Source organism: Centrocercus urophasianus, unplaced genomic scaffold (assembly GCF_019232065.1).
Source record: "Centrocercus urophasianus isolate 14NV4802_14NV808 unplaced genomic scaffold, USGS_Curo_1.0 seq_10, whole genome shotgun sequence".
Classification (NCBI taxonomy): Eukaryota; Metazoa; Chordata; class Aves; order Galliformes; family Phasianidae; genus Centrocercus; species Centrocercus urophasianus.
The window spans coordinates 59,046,311-59,065,203 of record NW_024884142.1 but is presented as its reverse complement, the minus strand read 5'-3'; the positions used below and the strand labels follow the sequence as shown (position 1 = coordinate 59,065,203).

General features: G+C 36.4%; 1 protein-coding gene across 3 annotated transcripts in view; it reads right to left on the bottom strand.

Annotated features, from left to right (window-relative positions):
• MAP3K4 (mitogen-activated protein kinase kinase kinase 4) overlaps nucleotides 1–18,893 on the bottom strand; it is a 68,880-nt gene that overhangs the window by 33,643 nt on the left and 16,344 nt on the right. For all 3 annotated transcript variants that reach the window (XM_042822141.1, XM_042822328.1, XM_042822231.1), the window contains exons 3-5: nucleotides 9,739–11,114; nucleotides 5,673–5,915; nucleotides 1,669–1,815 (exon numbers count right to left, since the gene is read on the bottom strand). In XM_042822141.1, the coding sequence (XP_042678075.1) occupies nucleotides 1,669–1,815; nucleotides 5,673–5,915; nucleotides 9,739–11,114 (1,766 nt within the window). The remainder of the gene's footprint in view (nucleotides 1–1,668; nucleotides 1,816–5,672; nucleotides 5,916–9,738; nucleotides 11,115–18,893) is intronic.

The window sequence follows — 18,893 nt, the reverse complement described above, 5'->3', positions numbered from 1 at the left end:
ATTTCTACATGTTTTGTTTGCTAGGAATTAAAATGAGTTATGTTTTTCCACAAAGATGGTGAAACGTATGACTCAGGAAATAAAAAAGTGGAGCTGAAATACACTCTCTACAATACTTTTCTGAAAATACTTGTAGAGTCATCACCTTACTTGCTGTGCTGCTGTCCACCACCATACTGCTGAATACATACTGTAGTTAGAGCTAGTTAAAGCAGAACTACTGAAAAAAAGAAAAAAAAAAACCACACACACACACAAAAAAAAAACCATTCCTAAATCTTTTATTAACTGGATTATTCAAAAGTATTTGGATCCATACTCCTGGATATGGATAAGCGCAGAGAACAAGCCTCTCAGATTCTGTTATACCTTATATCCCTTTATGCCAACCCTTCTCTTTTTTTTTTTTTTTTTTTCATTACTACAGTTTTAATCTGACCAAAAAATCCAGGTAAGTACAGTTCTTCAAACACTGCCCTTAACCACATGTTTTGTTGGATCATCCATAAAATCAACAAATGGTCCTCATTAGAAATGGATAAAATTTCCTATACTTTTCAGGTATTTTCAGATCACAATGTTGTAATACCAAGTTATGGAAAATCTTAAAACTCTACTTGACGGTGGGCAGACACTGTGGTGCTTTTCTAAATTCTGATAAGACTATTTCAGCTTGCACAGTCCTGTCACCATCCCTTTCATGAGTTACAAAATGCAAGGTCCTCATACAATTGAAACTGCTGTCAAAGTTTGAGCTCTTGCCTCACAGCACAAAACATCAGAGCTACGTAACAAAATAAGTAAGGAATTTCAGAACAGACAAGATGAATCATTTTCCTTTCACCTAGACAGGTCAATTCTGCTGGAAGTTTCTTGAAATCTCAGATGGCAATAAAAGCAGACATTCTGCATAAGAAACTTTAGGTGTACCAGCATATTTTCCCCATTACAGGCAACAAAAAGCTGGTAATAAGAAAAAACTATGTATCCTCAACAACTGATAGTACCAGCAGCTCTGCTGATAAAACACTATTAAATAAGGAACTGAAGTAAATCTTATTGTTCTTGCTTTTATTTGTTTTTTGTTTTGTTTTGTTTTCCCAGAACAGCGAAGACTAAACTCATACAACTCAAAAATAATAAAAAATAAGTCACATCCAAAGGAACAGCAATTTAAATTAAATTTACTTGATTTAAATATTACTTCTAGGATTATTCAGAAACAAAGCACCTTTAAGATACTTTTGTGCTTCGCTTATTACAACAATGAACAGATTAAAATTAAGGCAACTTTCATGGATGAACATAAGGTATTGAAATATGAAGACACAACGTTGATCAAACAATTATATTTTTTTATTCACTACTAAAAGATTATTAAACATTTTAAAAAGTGTATGCAATTGACAGGTCTATTTACGAAGCATTTTCTTTTAAGTACCTGCTATTTACAGATCTACTGTTCCATGGTCCAGTAAACAAGAATTAGTATTGTTTTAAATGACAATGGCTATTATGAGTCTTTTAGAAGAACAACAATACATTAACGCAGCAGAACAACAGGTTAGCAATATCTATACCTAATAGGAACAATACACATCTGTGAGTATTATTCAGATCAGTACTCTTAGTAGATCTCCAAACGCCTTCCCTGGTTTTGAAGCTTACCATTAACATTTTATGCAGGTCCTCTTCAAAAGCATCAATGTTGCAATCAATCTTTTGCAGGTCATCTAACACCTCACGCAACATAAATTGGTAATATTGCTTCATTAACAGGCCACCCTTTAGAACCTCCTTACACTCTCTCACTAGCTGCAAAAGAAAAACCCAAAAACCAGAGTCAGTCAAGACACTACTCGGAAATTGTCTCCAAGATATGAAAACTTAATTTTGTCAGATGTTTGTCTTAGTTTATCACTGAGCAATTTCTAAACACTTTTAGAAATGCATGCAGGTCATTCTGTATGTCTCCAGGAGAGATCTGTGCTAGTTTGCCCGGATTACCTAACTGCCATCGCATCATTTGCCACATCACTGTAAACGCAGATTGGAGCTGACATTTCATATTCTGTTTTCCACCCAGGGACACAGTAAGCACCTCACTGGATAAATATTTGGAAGTGGGCAAGAGGTCTCATGATAATCAAAAAAAAACTTTAAACAGAAGCAAGTCATGAATAATATGCAGCGTATTAGACAGACACTTGGAGACTTAGAAGAAACATGTTACTACACAGATTTGATTTTCAATCTATTGGTCAGGTGTCCACAACTCCAAAATCTGTACCTGAAAAGCAGCTGATACTCATTCTGCTGTTTCACTGGAAATGGCTAATCTTAGGCAAAAGATCTTCTGACCATTACACATGTTTGCTTTTGGTCAAACAGTGGTCATTCTTAACCTGAAAGCTTACAACTTTTGTCTAAAGAAACATGCACAAGCACAAACACAGGAGTATATAACACAATAGATTTCAAGAATCCACTAGCAAACGTCTCTCTCAAAATCTCTTCCAGAGCAAAGTGTGTATCTTTTTGAAATTATCGTCAGTCTCCAGGTCTGGCATCCCGACCTTTTTTGAGCACCAAATTCATTAAATTAAGAGTCTGAGATCAAAAGAGGAAAGAGAAGGGTACATTTTGGTGGTCAGAGGGGATGGAGTTGTTGGTTGGTTAATCTTTTTGAATTCCTTTGGAATGGCTGTCCTGGCAAAAGAAAATATCACTGTCTCAATATATGAAAAAGTACAATGGCATGAAAGCAAAACACCCACAGCCACAATATGGCAAGAATACTTCTGAATCTTTTACAGCCCAAAACACAATACACAATGTCCTCTCAGCATGCAGGAGAAAAAACAATGGTAGCTTTCTAAACTCAGTCTTAGATCTGTTAGCAGTTCAAGGAAAAAAAGGGGAAAAAAAACCCCACAGTAATTTACTATAATGCGGAAATCTAAAAATCAGACATTTATATCCCCAGAGTGTCTTATTTAAAAATGAGAGTGTCCCACTCTCCACTCAATCACATACAGTGTACACAATGCTAATCTATCAGTATTTCATTTTGCCACTGGACCCACAAAGAAAAGCATCATTTGTTCTAAGAACTTAAAATTGGCATCTAATAATCAATCTGTTATTCACAGAGACAGGTGGGACACAGCAGTATCACTTGTCCCTAACACTTTACTTTGTATTATAGTACACTTCACAGATACTTGAAATGTATTTCTAATCTTCACAGAGCATCCCTTGTCTATTCCAAGATAAAATACTATTAAAACACCATTAAAAAAAAAAAAAATCTTATTTAAATAGTACTGCCCATACAGTAAGGTACAGTGTTATTCAATAACAGAGCATAGGATTTACAAAAAGAGCAAACCACAAATACATAATGCTAATTTTAAATGCCAGCTTTAGGAATAGAAACGTACAAGGCAGTAAACAAATCAAAAACATCGTCTATAAACTGAAAATATTACCACAATTATTGGTTTGTTTGACAAGCCATTTTTTTGCTTAGGGTGCTTGCAGAAGAATTTCTTTTCTGCAGAGGAGGTGGGATGGGCCAGAACCTCTGGAGTAACGTAGTTTAGAGCAAGCTATTTTATAAGATTTTTCTTTTCCCCTAAGTATTCCCTTGACCTACAAATTCATTATCTGTTCCCAAACATTTAAATTTATCCTCTACAAATTTTCAAAACTGACATCAACATCTACTCTAAATAACCTATAATTATACATAACACAAAATCCAATCAAGCAGAACCAGTCAACTAGTCAGTACACTGTGCCTCCTCTCCAGACAGAATCAGTCACTTAGCAGACAACCAGGTAGCTGCAACGTTTTCTTTTTCAGCCAGGTCAGGCTACCTACAAGTAATGTGTACTACATGACAGCTAACAGTCAATACCTAAAATGTTGTCAGCTAACTTCAAGGGACTGCTGACCCAAAAATTTCAAGAAGCAACATGCTGGCACAGGCTGCCCAGAGAGGCTGTGGATGCTCCATCCCTGAAGGTGTTCAAGGCCAGGCTGGAAGGAGCCCTGGGGAGTTTGGTCTAGTATTAGATATGGAGGTTGGTGGCCCTCCATGCAGCACGAGAGGTAGGAGCTTCATGATCTTTGAGATCCCTTCTAACCCAAGCCATTCTATGATTCTATGTGCTGTTAAGGCTATCCAGAGAGTGCTGATAGATACTGTTTTTACCACCTAAACACAAATCCTTTGACTGCTTTCTTCTTTAATTTTTAACATGTATTCAAACACTGCCTGGTTAATAAGTGTGTGGATAACAGAATTCCTAAGAAATAAGCACCTGCATCAACTTACAGTATGCTTTAGTGCTTCTGGTTACAGATCTAAGGGATCCTGAAGAAGAAGAAGAAAGTGTGTAAATTGCACTCTTCTAATACAGTATCCTATAATCTGGAAATAAAAGTTTTCAGGTGTACTGATCTAATTTCTTTGCTGCATTTCATAAGGAGAAAGCTTTTATGACAGTAAATCCACTTCTCAGGACAAACTCAAGACAGGTGAGAATCATCTTGAACTACTGAATATTGTGTGGGATAGTAAGCATTTGCTCAGTTAAATTGATTTTTTGATGTAATTAGTGAGACAGTAAATGCAATCAAAACAGTTTGTAACAAAACTATTTTGTTTTCCAGGAAGAAATAGGCATTTTCGCACAACTCAAGTTTCATAAATATAACATAAGGGCAAAAGAATATAATGTCTCTGGGAAAGAAGGATGTTGCACTTTATAATACATTATACTATTCTATAAATATGACTATTGAGATTGAAATTGCAAGTCCCTCACTAAAAGAGTTGCCAGAAATTTATGTGGCTGGGACTATAAGGTGCCCTGGCAATTGATTTCTGAGTTCTGAATAACTAGAACGTGAAATCATACTCAGTCAGAGAGTGTATTTAAATGTTTACCCTGAAAGACCACCTGACATAGCCAAATTCTGGTTATATTCACCGGAGAGCAGGGACATGAGTTTAGATCAACATTTCTCAAAGCCCAGTCCAAGATACACTGATACTATCTGAACAGCCTTTCTTGTATGAGATAACTAGCAGAGAAATCCTCATGGAAAATTCTCAACCTGTGACAGGACTCACAATGTGGGGTAAGTACACTTAAAAAGATCAGACACTTACATAAAAAATACTGCACAGTAAGAGCATTTTTTCCCCATTTAGTTTTTGTTTTTAGTCAGCTTACACTGTGAATCCATACAATATTGGTAGAGGTCTTTCATGCACAAGGAAAAAAGGATCAAATGAAATGTATAACAAATATACAAAGCCTTAAATCTGTTCCCATAAAGCTGGTCACTCTGCCTAGAAAACCCACGTACAAATAAGTGTGCTGGACAAGATTACATAGCTTGTAATGCAAATGGAACAAACACTATTTACCTTCGCTGGCTGATAATTCTTTAATCACCAATTTTGATTCCTGGATGTCTAGATCAGAGAGGTATACATAACCAGTTGTTTACCATGCAAAAACCACATCTCCACACGAAATAAAGACAATTTACAGAAATTATTACACAATTATGTACTTAAACAAATCCTCTTTAAATAGATGAAAGAAACAAAGTAATTTCAAATAGAAAAAAATTAAAAACACTTGAAGCAAACCTGTTTAATACTCAAAAGAGATGGTTCCCCAGCAGGCCTTTGTTCCAACCTTAGCTTGAGACATTCATGGATAACATTGAGCAGGACTCGGCAAAGGACCAAGAATGCAGGTTCAAAAGATGGCAAATCCATGGATTTCAGCTCTTCCCATGATACAGTGCTGCATTTTTGCTCACAGCAAGGTGGGGAATTTAATAACTGCACATAATCTGAACACAACATGGGATCTGGACATTCTGAAAACTGTAACAAGAAATAGGTATCATAAAAAGGATCCCCAAACTCTTTAAGATTTAGGGTCTAATCAAAGCAGCATACAAAAAAGACTATTTTTAAAAGGTAAGGTTCTACTACAGCTGCCTATTAATTAATTGGCAAATCAACCACTGAAGTTTCAATTCCGTTTTCATTTTTTGTTTAGGTGGTTTTTTCGTCATCTTGTTATTTTTACAGCTAACACTATTTTTTATTTTGTTTAATTTGAGGATCACCATACTGAGGTTAACACTAATGTACCCTTGGGAGTGAAGAACACAATTTTTTACTTTATGTTATTGATTGAAAATAATCAAATCACTGATTAAGCATCCAAAATCACTACAGAGGAGGAAACTGATATTTGAGGTTATCACAAACACAGCAATTAAGCCTAATATAATATAGGAATATATATACTTAAATCCTCATAAGGTACAGCACTTGAAATTTTCACAATACATTAAAAATAATAAGAAATAAAAAAGCTTTACACTAATGACTACAAATTAGGAAACAAGTTTGCACTTGTTTAGGTCAGGCAAGTAACATCGTTCCTTTTCAAATGCACAGAACATCTACAATTTTTATTTTCCAACTGTCTTATCTAAAACTACACATTATAAAGTAATGCAATTTTCATAAAACAGTCACTAGCTAAGCTGAACAAAACTTATAAAATAATATGCTCTGAATTTTGGTAGAGATAAGAAATTGAAAATGAAATTTAAAGAGGAAAGTAAAAAAAGAGATCAAGCTGTTTTTTTCCCATTATTAAGCTTACTTTTCATTTAAATGAAATGACATTTCTTATTAGTGATAATAATTGAAAAAATCTGAACTGTACACTCTAGATATCTACACTACAGGTCTTTTGATAATACTCTATGAAAAACTGCACATGTAGTCGCAGTGGGTTTTAATCTAGGAAGAAAATGCATATCTCAACACGTATGCAGATCTTACTAATAACAACACATAGTACACAATATAAGATCTGTATAAGATTGAGTCCATTTTATTCCAATTCTTATTTCATAGCTGCTGTGTATGAATATCTTTTATTGGTATATTAAATATAATTAGCATTTTCTATGTTTTTTTTCAATGTTAAATTGAACATCACTTCAAAGGAAAGGAAAACATGGGAAATAAGATTATAATCTTACAATGTGGCCTACAAGGATTAAAAAATTTAATTCATTTCTAAGCCCCTTATCTAGGAGAAATTTTTTTTTGAGTTTCTTATTTTATGTTCATACATTTTTTACATTTATGCCTGCATAAGCTCTGCTTTCTCGGAAGAGCCACACAGCATTACAGGCACAAAGTCTGTTTTTTAGTGTATTTTTTCAATTTAATTTAGTCTCTCAATTGGCAAAGGGATGGGATAGCATATTTATTACAGTCTAATGTTAGAACAAAACGTTATGAGCTGCAGATTCTCATGTGGTTTATAAACCACTAGCTCATTATGCAGACAGCAAACGTGCATGAGTGGGATTTCCTCTACATCTAGCTTAGCTGAAGTCTAATCGCTAGTTGATCAGCTGCTTAAGAGGTATATTAATGTCTTTTTGGTATTAAAGATCTTTCGCATAAATCCAGCTTCTGCAGAATAGCACAAGTGCTAAAGGCCTTTATACAAGAGGCTTTCATTAATAATAAATCATGAAGATGCTTCACCTCTACAGAATTATAAAATATTTCAGAAATACAATCCTCATAGTGATGCAAGCGTAGTGTTGGAAAAATCTAGCTTTTATAAAAATATTAAAGAACTAAGATATGAATAAAAGTAATGAAACAAAACTGAATAAATGTGCTGTTTCATTTGCTAGCATTAGGACATCAACACATGACATTAGGACATTTAGCCTTCTGTTGTTTAGCTTAATCTAATCTTAATCTTCAACAGGTCCAATATCAGCTTCTCTCAAGAGTCTACACTTCTTTAAAACAAACAAAAAAGAGAAAACAAAAAACCCAAGCCATTTATTAAGATCCTGCACAAAATTAGAAACCAAAAAAGTTTAAAGTGTAACTATGATGAAAGAAACTTGTACCTTAAAACGTCTAAAAACATCCATCTGCGTTATGGGTGCTATAAATATGGGTTATAAATAAGCATTTGTGTATATTTAAGATGAAATTACCATTAATCTACTAATTTCTACTTTCAAAATACTGCCAGTTGCAAAGACCAATTCAAAACTATGAGAAACCTCTCTTCTACTTCAGTGTGGCATCACCTTTTTGACAGTAGGTACCACACTTCTGACAAGCACCATTTTCTCTTTTTCATTGCCTTCATTTAACTTTGGAGCAGGAAAGTTTATGACTTAGTAACGTTCAACTTCAGTCACGATATCATTTCTTAAATGAGGACAATACTCCAAAGAAAATGGAATACTTACAGAAAGTGAATGCTCAAAGTCATTAAAATAGAAAAGGAGAGGAAAAAAAGATCATCCTTACATCTTACATAAATCAACCATTGTTAAATTACTAAGTGGTTTATTTCTGTGACTCTTCAATAAAGACTCCAGTTACTGGTGTTTCATTAACTTGCTTTAAGAGCACTCCAGTCAAGATATTTAAGATACTTAGCAATTTCAAAAATATGCTCAAAATAATTCTCAATCCCTCCAAATTATATTTTATTCCCTTTCTTTTTTAAAGATAGTTCAGCCTACACGTTAAGCTAAACTTTCCATCTAAGTATTACAAGGGTTTTATTTTGGTTACTGTAGCAGGCACCTTCAAGTTCTGCTTATGGACATTAACTCTCCAAAAGTGCCAATCTGTTTTAATGCAAAACTTCCTAAAGTGCTCATAGAGTTGAAACCCATTAGAGAACAAAAATTGAATAGCTCTGTTTTTTACTGTAATCAGCAAAAGCATAAATAAAAACATTTTCAAAATCCAGTCACTTTATATTTATAAATTCAGTTATCCTCAAAAATAACCTCCAAGAAAGTTACAGATCCCTGTTTCTTTTGCAAATGTGACAGTTACACTTAGAGATCAGTGATGTGTTTCACACCACATACAATATCCATATTAGAATGGGAATGTTAACTAAGAAAACCTTAATCCAGAATACCTTGTTAGACCCCAGACTTTTCCACATCATCAAGGAGGGCAAAAAATCCGAATTACTAGTTGTTCCTAACACAGAATTGCCCAGAAGTTAGATAACAGTTTAAGAAACTGCATTTTGCCACAAGTTACCATATTAAACCTAGGCTATTAACTTTCATTTACTGCTTATCTCATAATTTTATTAACACTCAATTATTCTTTATTAAGAGTGTAGCATCATACAAAGAAAAAAAATAAAAAATAAAAGAGGTAGTTGAAAAAGGCAGTATGCTAACATGACTTGCTTTGGTAAATTTGAAGAGTCCATTTACTTATCCAGTATGGCGTTACGCATAATGCACCACCACAGTGTTTCATTCATTTAGGTAATTAAAAAAAAAAACCAAACAGTAATTATGTTTTGATAAAGGATGTCTCGCGGAGAGACAGTCGAGACTGAAGAGAAGTAAAAAGTATCACTTCCATAGCTACCTTGTTCTGACTCGCAGCTTTGGCTGTTAGGAAATTTTATGAGCTTCACACGTTCCAATTCAGGTCAAATAACAGATTTGTTTCAACAGAAGTAGAATAGGGCTTTTAATCATAATATACATTATCTTCTAAAACCAGAAAAGCAATCACTACTTCTGTATGGCTCTAATTCCTCCAGTTTCAGTTAAAAACAAAACTGTAGATGGAGGCCCCCATTTACACAATAACAACCTACCTCCAGTGGGCAATCACTCCTTACCAATGCCATACGAGCCCTTTGCAATGAGCCATGCATTAGCTTGTGCAGTCTTAAAATTAGCTTCCTCAACCCCATTTGCTTCAGTGCTTTGTCTACAAACGGCCTGTAAATAGAAGTCAAACAGTGTTTGCTGCAGCCTGCCTCAGCACTGCATTCTGGAATAATCCAAGAGGCAGAGTCATCCCCAGATTCAAGCCTATCAAGCTTCCTTGAAAAATGGTCCTGAAAGTCAAAATTTGGCTGATTAGTAAAACTGTTCTGGATGGCTTGTCTAAGTTCCTCAACATTCTCCTCAGAGATTTGTTCTTCGCCATCACTCTCCTCCGAGCATGTTCCTGAGGATTCCTTTACGTCAGTTTCCCTATCTTCATCCTCTGGATCATCGTCCTTAGACGGTCGAGGAGAAGGAATTTCAAACACTGGCCAGCCAATGTCAGAGAGATTTTTAATACCCAAAACAGTCCCCATAATCCTTAATTTTTGATTTAAGTCTTTCGTAATGTTCAACCACAGACAGAGTGCCTGCACCCTGTCTTGGAAGTCCTTTGCAGCATATTTTTCATAGTCCTTTTGAAGAGCCTGCAGAGATGGATAAAGTGCTTCTATATACTCTAGCAGCTCCATTATTCGCTTTACTTGCTCAAACGAGATCCGCTGGCGATGGAGGTGTTCGTGGTAACTTGAGTAACCCAAAGCACTAGTTCCATGTGTAGCTTTGCAAACTCCTTCTCCTGGCGTACCATTGAGACTGGCTCCATTTTTTACATAGGAGAAGCTTCCATAGTTCACTTTGAACGTAAGGATTTCATTGATAATATCAGGGATAGCTTGACGGGCTGCATAGAGATAGAGGTCTTGGTCATTAATGCTCCGGCCAGCATGCCAAGCTTGCAGCTCCAGCCAGATCAGTTCATTGGATCGGTTCAGCCAGACGGAAGAGGTGCTTTCCTGTCCTCTTTGCTCCCTGTCCTTTTTTTTTGAGACTGAGGTAAGTTTTAACAAAAGCCGCAAGGTTTCAAAGAATTTTAAGCGGTCTGCTGGGCAATCAGTCCTAGAAGTCTGGCGTGCAGTTCTGGAGATCGGCATGGGCACAGAGACTGGAAGCTTAGCATTGCTACAGCCAAGGCTGAGGTAAGGCTTATTGAGATCAACATCTGGAATTGTTTTTTTTGGCAGGGACCCACCAACAGAGTCTAACATAAATGAGCACTGCACATTTTTCTTGTGATCTCGTTCTGTTGTCCTTAGGGCGTCACGAATTTTTTTCCCTTGTTTATAGCTGTGCTCCTCCACATTCTCAACAGTTTTCCCATTGTCTTTATGCACAGATTGAGGTGGTATACTCATCTTTTCTGTAATAAAAGAAAAAAGACAGAAAGAATCTGACTAAACCAACATGAAAATGCATCATTCAATCAGCTTCCAACCATATTTCTTGGGCGTGCACACATTTCCTAATACCAGTGAAACAAAAAAGGCAGGGGTAGAAGTAAAATGAAGTCTTCTAAATTACCACTAGTATAGCAGAATCAATAGTAACACCAAAGGTTTTTTTCCCCTCTTATTTCACCTCTTACGTGGAAAGGACCTCAAGAGAATTTTCATCATCCTGAGTACGTCATCTATAGAGAACTGAGTACAACCAAGAAGGAAAGAATGTTTCCAAAATTAAAAATAAGTCTGGATCATCATTCCTCTAACCAAGATATACTGGAAGAAGCATCCCACACAGCTGATGACTAACAGCATGAGTCTCTAGGTTCAGCATCTGGACTACAGGACAGGTGGTGGGGAAAAAAAAAAAAAAGCCTCTAGCCACCTGCAATTTAGAATTTTGCTTTAAGCATTATTTAATCTTTCTAATTTAGTCTGCAATCTGAGTTTAAAAACCAGAAAGCAATCCTTGCTGAAAAAGCTTTCAAGTTCAACTCTAACATCGGAGGCTTGGCCGGGTAAGGCAAACAAGTACACAGACACTCCCATGAAGTGTGCATTTTCCTCCTCTTTTTCAAGTTTTCTGGGAACCCCTGAAAAGTATGCCCTCTCAGTTTCCAAGCAAAGCATGTCTGGAAGCTCTTGGTTGGAGGAGTTCTCATCAGGCAGTACAGAACAACCCTTCAAGCAAGTGAAGGAAAATCCATGCAGAACAAATTCTGACACTTGTTAACATCTTTCTTTGGAGACTTACAGAGATCTGCCAACAAAATCCACATTTGAGCACAGGTTAAAGGAAAAACCCTAAATAGAACAGACATTCTGCCAAAGGATCACATTCAAGATAAGGTTTGCTGCTGAAGACAGTAACTTCTATTAATGCAACAGGTAATTTGGAAACTCAGACAAGTTTGTGGATTACCAACCATTTCTGAGGTCTAAAATAAAAGAAAGAATCTTCAAATAAACTTGAAAATAAATCATTACAGACTTCTTCCAAGATGCCATCTATTTCATTCTTCTCATCTCTCAGCTATTACAGTAACCCCATTAGGCAACTCATTGACAAAAACAAGGGATTACTAAAAATAGAGCATTAAAAACACAACAGATCGCTCCTTATCTGATCTTCTCTTCAGTTATCTTCCCCTCCAGATTCCATTCTCCATCTTCCTAATCCCCAACCAACTCCTGCTCCACCTATCCATCTGTTTCTTCCACACCTCAACCTATTCAAACTCCTTTTGCTGGCAATTAACCTTTCATCTCATTCTGCAGGATCCTTGTACATACTTTTCACTGTTCTGGCTCATGTGCCTCTTACACGTTGACAGCTTCGTTCTCTAAATCCCCTACACCCAACAGTTAAGAGCACACAAAAGTTTCTCGATTTCCTAGTCCAGAACATGAACAAAGCCCAGAATGTTGCAGAGATGATGTTCAAATTTCTGGAAAGTTTCTGCTTGAAGATCAAAGCTTGCTTAAGTCTGCCAAACTCCTATGGTACACATGAATGGATTTTTTAATTTGTATTTTAATCACACACTCACGGGAGTTAATATATATTACAACTAACCTATTGCTTGGAAATAGCATTTCACTAGACCTTTTCCTTCGAAGAATTAGCTCAGAAAGGTATCTTGATAAGGAATATTGCCAAATCTTAATCTTACAATCTTAAAGTCATTACAAACCACATTTTCAGTTGTTAATGAGCTGTAAGTAAGTTAATAATGGTGCGACTTGCCACACTGTTTCCTTCCACTCTTCATATTAAAAAAAAAAAAAAAAAATTAATCCTTGCCAGAGATGTACCATACCCCCCCCCAGGATTGTGGTAGGCCACAATGTGTATAACAGCATTTCATTTTGAAAAAGAATATTTTCTGAAGGATACAAGAAAGAAAGGGAAAACAAAGAAGAGGACAGCCTGAAGATCCTGGTTCTCACTGAAAGACTAAATAAGAAAAATAGCTAGAGAGCAGAACAGACAACAGGGCTGTTACTTGCACTTTAAAACCATCATCTGTATTGCGATAAAAACTGAAAGTTTGGCATAGAAAAAGTAGGACTTGCAAAAGGAAAAAAGAATTTCAAGGTTATGGCAAATGGTTGCCATTCCAGAAAACTGAATCATACTTCTAATTCCAGACAAATACTTTTCTCAAGAATTCAAACTAAATCAAGCTTTTCAAACAAATACTCACTTTAAAAAAAAACACTGCTCAGTTTCAGGTCTAAGTACTCGGACGCAGTAATTATACTGAGAATTGTAACAAAAGTAATGTGGAACTCTACTTTCAAAACAGACATTTCTACTAAATAACTCTACTGCCAGGGAGTGCGGAGCATGCAACATGTCAGATTAACCACACAAAAACTGAAGCAGGAATAATTCTGTGGATAATTTATTTCCATATGCAAAATACTTACGGGAAACATAACAGTCTATGAGACTATAGGTATTTCACTTAGATACCATCTGATTTGTTTATAAATTTGGAATCTGGAATGTTGTAACAGGTCTATGAGGGCAAATAGAAACGATATGATCAGTAAAGCAATTTTAAAGCATTCAATTGCATTCTGCACCTGTAAACATTTTTTTATCTTAAAATGCTGTAAGTTCTCTATCTGTCTTATAATACATGCTGCAACTGAGAAACTTTCTAGTATTAGGTATATGTCATCATAAATCCACAATCAAACATAATTCAAGATTTTTAGCACAGAAACTTCTCTTTCAAATACCAAGTTTACGAAGAACTTCTATAGAACTTTCATTTCAGGCCTTTGTGTGCCTTTCTCTCAATAGGTACCAAGTACAGCAGCTGACAACACACAAAGAATACAAGCACGGTTATGCTCCTGAAAATGGAAAGCTATCAGCTATGAAATTCACTGTCATTGATTCTACATTTATCTACTCAAACACTCTGTGTTGGACAGCAGCACCAAATTCTTACTCGTTGCTAACTACTCATATTAGCCAGCACCAGTCAGAAAGCGCTGCTGAGCGTTATTAGCTTGCATTCCACGTCACAACTGGTGCTGCTGCAAGGAGACAATAGCCCAAAAAGCTAAGACAAAGCAGCAAGAACACATGCTCTGCATTTGCAGGAAAGGAGGATGATTAAGGAAATTAGCAGAGATGAAACACACACAACCAAACCTCCCAAACTCAGCAGATTAGAAATAGATTGACTTAACAGCACTTTGATATTAAAGATGTTGGTAACCAGGTAAAACAAATTAAATCACTCACTGAACTTACATTCTAGTTACCACAGGTTCTAAATCACTTTGTCTTTTTTTTAACATGTTATTCTCCTTTTATACTCATCTTCAGTTTCCCATCTCAACAGAACAGAAAAATAAAAATAAGTTAATGTGATTATGAGAAAACTAAAGTGTCTTAATACTTGAATATTCATCAATCCTAACAAAGCCCTCACACAATAAACCACAAATGGTTTCAAAGTACTCTCAGGTTTTTGCATAAACAAATGCTAATGACTTGAATATATCTGACAATTCTGCGATAAACGTTAAAGTCAATGATACAACTGAATGAGTTTCTACTGGAAATTTTATTGTAGTTCTGTATCATAGGTATGACATAACCTGTAAAGCAAGTTAAGCTATACTAACAGTTTTTTAGCTGCCATTATCTGTAACATCTGTAAGGATGAGGCAGGGAGGCTTTATGACCAAGTAACAACTAACCTAAGGGGAATGGAGAGGCTCATTAGAGTCTGGGATCTTAAAGACCTCACTCAAAAAATGAAAATAAAATTTAAAAAAATTAACTGATAAAAAGTCAAAAGACTCCTTTAAGTCAGTCTGAAATGCAACAAAGTAGTAAGATGCAATAGGAACAGTACACTTATGTGCACACTCTTGCTAGCACCTTATTTAACATACAGCACTAATTTTTATACCCCTTATTAAGAGAGACAATACAAGCTGCATCCAGGAACACATCGTAATATATAAATAAGCAGCAACTTGAATTAAAAAATGACACACGGCCAAAATTCTTTTGAGTACTGAGTACATTCCCATTGTATGAATCACAGTCATAACAGAAATCATGTAGGTGGCCGCAGTCAGCCTCTGCCTCTTCCCCTGAGCCTGCACAAGCTCTCTGCTGTTGAGAAGTCCTTCCAAAACAAAAGAGGGATAAGAACTGACAGCTTCCCTACAAAACAAAATTATGAGTTCAGCTGAATCAATGCAGACTGAGGTGTAGTTGTAAAGAAAAGACAAGGAAATTGTGTTTGGGACCCTATCAGCTAAAACAGCTGACAACTGGAAGTTCACGTGTGCATAGGAACAGGATCTGAGTCAGAAAAAAAACAAAATAAACAAGAGTAACCAGCACTCAAAAGCAATTATTGCCCATCCAAAGTGACAGATCCTTGTTCTCTACTTAGCTTCTGATTATAGCATTCATTCTCTGCCAAAGAGTATACTCTGCCATGGTTCCAGAATCTCGTGTGCTATCAAGCACAAAATGAGGCCATTCAAAGATGTGCAACTGCATAATTCCCTCAAAATGTTATTTGTTTATGTAACCTCAACTCCAAATACTCTTACTTATAATTCCCATAACTTTAATAATCCTTCCTTTTCCTTTCACAGACAACTTCTGCTCTGTAGTTCTGTGCCACCATAGTTTTCACATAATTTCCTATCACTTGTGCCACGTGAGACAGATTTCTTGCATATCTCAAATTCATGAATTCTCCAGCTCAAGCTAGAACACAAACATTTGCCCTACCCTTGATCCTTGACTACGATTGAATATCTGTGACTAGTTTCAGCATGTAACTTGCTTTGTTATTGTGAGATGATTGCTATAAGTGACTTGGAAATTAAGGTATGGCACTGTTCACCAGAGTACAAAAGCAGAGTGCAGCTAGTCTGGATGGCATCCATTCCATAGAAGTTCCCTAGGCAACCTTAGGTGTTGGCAATATCAGGGAGCTCAATGTGCTGACTCTAAGAGGAATGTAATGGAGGGTGGAGCAGAGTGAAGACGCCATGGCCAGGTTCTGTGACAGACAAAAACTTGATGGTACTACAGAACTGTTAAGATGCATATTTGCTCCCTCGGGCTAACAGTCTGCCATCTCTGCCATCTCTTGACAGAGTGCCATCCTTTGGTGAACTATGCTCATTACATGTTCACTGTAATACCAGAACACATTTCTACCCCAAACACTACCTGTCTTCAAGGAGTGACCACTCCTCACTGAGCCTGTGCTCTTTACTTTTTAGCCTATTTCTTTAAAAGAGAGGTGAGCAACCATAAACAAAGGTATATATGATAGAGTCACTCAAGTTCCACCCGAAAAATAAGAAATAGTATACAAATGGCTTAGGAGAGGGGGGATGTCAGGGAAAATATCAGACAAGGAGCATCTCTGATTTCCGGGATCAGTAAACAGGCTGAGCTTCTTCCCCCCTCCCCCCCCCCCATAGGGATGCCTACTGGGTAAATTCACATATTTGGTTATACTGAGTGCTTCCCAAGGAAACGCAGAAATTTCTGAGCTGTTTATAACTTAATGCATTTGTAGTCAGACATATTATTCATGTTCTTCGTTAAGCTCATATGCTTTGCACACAGTGTATTTATCACCAGCAATTCAAAAGAACCAGTAATCTGTTGCTTTAATAAACTGCACTATTCGTTAATCCAGCCATGAGCACTCTTAGCCTGGGCACAGCTCGAACTCTTTAAGAGTGGTTATGGGAGCCCATAGAGACATTGCTAGATGAATTGGGCAGCAAGCTATTTGTGAATCCGTAATCATGGTATTTCTTTAATAAACTGAACTATTCACTAATCTAGCCACGAGCGTTCTTAGTCTGGGTGTGGCCCAAACTCTTTTAAGAGTGGCTGTGGGAGCCCATTTGGATGCCGCTAGATTAACTGGGTAGTGCCCTCATATACTGAACATCCCCAGACTTATAGGGCCGGATTGGGCATTACTCAGAATCTAAGCTCAGCCACTCCCAGCCCTTCTGATATCTGAGGACAAGTTTGGAATGCAAGGGGGTTTGATTTCTTCCAAATTACGTTGTTCTTTATTGCGACATTTATTCTGAAACGCTAGAGGATGGTAGTTTAGTGAGATGCTTTACCACTGCGTCCAGTCTCCCATGAAGATAAATCAATGAAGTGCCTTCCAATCAAGGCAACTCTACTTAGATAAATAACAAAAACTTCCATTTCATTTCTTTTCCTGGAAAGAAAATATCCTCTCCGATAATTATGTGCTTTATCATTTTTTTCCTTAAGAGCACAGAACTTTGAAATACACAGAGACATTCTTGGCCTTAGTTAGCCTTAAAAACTCTTCCTTAATTTTTGGCTTTTATAAACCTTGGCACTTTATAGCACATATATCCTATCCGTTTTGCTGTTTCTATGCAGTGATTAATTTTCAACTAACTGGAGGACAGAAAAGCATTTAAAAGATACGAACAGACAAAGTTGCAAAAGAACAGAAAATCCCATTCTGACATTAAAACATATGGATCTCATGTGTTTAGGAGTCAAATGACTTCGTTTTTTCCCCCCAACAGTAACAGAAAGGACATGGAGAAAGCCCATGATTTAAAGTGTTAACATTCAAATGTCTTTGTCAAGATTCAATTCCAACTTGTTGGATTTTCATGGCTAAAGATAAATAATATTTGCCCAGATAAAGGCTAAGATTGTCTACTGTTGTTGTAGAATGTTTTTTTATATACAAGATTTCTGACTCTCTGGAAATGCTCGACTCAGATTCAAAGAGAACTATATAATATTACAACTTGTGAAGCACCTGAGAAATAAAAGACTAAAAATGCACAATGTATAATACCTGTAATGCCTGGAATTTGGCAGTCTCATTACCTAGACAACAGGTGTCGGGGAAGAACAGATGCATAAGATCTCATGTTTACTTATCAGATTTTACTATCAGCTTCTTGTTTCCAAGTTTTCTCCTAATAAACAGCAGCACCTACTTAAGTTTCTTTATATTTCAAGAACCACTGCCCAGTAAGAGAGTTGCACCCCCAACCCACAGGACCTCAGCTCCATCCAAGAATGCACTCTCTGGTTCACCTCCAGTGACCTTGGAAATAAGAGTTCAATAAATATGTACAACAGGTATGAGATTCATGGAGAATTCTCGATTCTCCATCTGTAAGAAAGACCAAGTCTTCTGTTACAGAGGACTAATGTAAAGATTGCTAGACTCCTTACCATGCATTCAATTAACTAGAAGGCTTTCAGAGATTCCTGCTCTGTGAAAAAGAACTCACCCTAAATAAAATTCTTCATGAAAAGGCAGAGATCCTAAAAAAATAAACTGAAATCTAAGCCTCTTCTTTTGACTGAAAAACGACTTAATAGCTTGAGATAAACTAAGAAAAAGCTTCCTTTTGTAGGCTCCAATATTTCTCTAGTCTTCAGCACATTGGATAGCCCTTAATTTTATAAGGAAGGAGAGCTTCAGGAAGTAGGGGTGGGGTGGACAGAGGTTTCGGTTTAAGCATTATCTTGCGTTAAGTTTCACACATTTCCAATGCACTAAAAAGAGAGAAAGACATCCTGTTCTTTACATAGTCCAAGTTTAACGCTTCAGAAAAAAGGAAAGCATCACTGAATTGACATTTTATAACATCTGAGTCAAAGA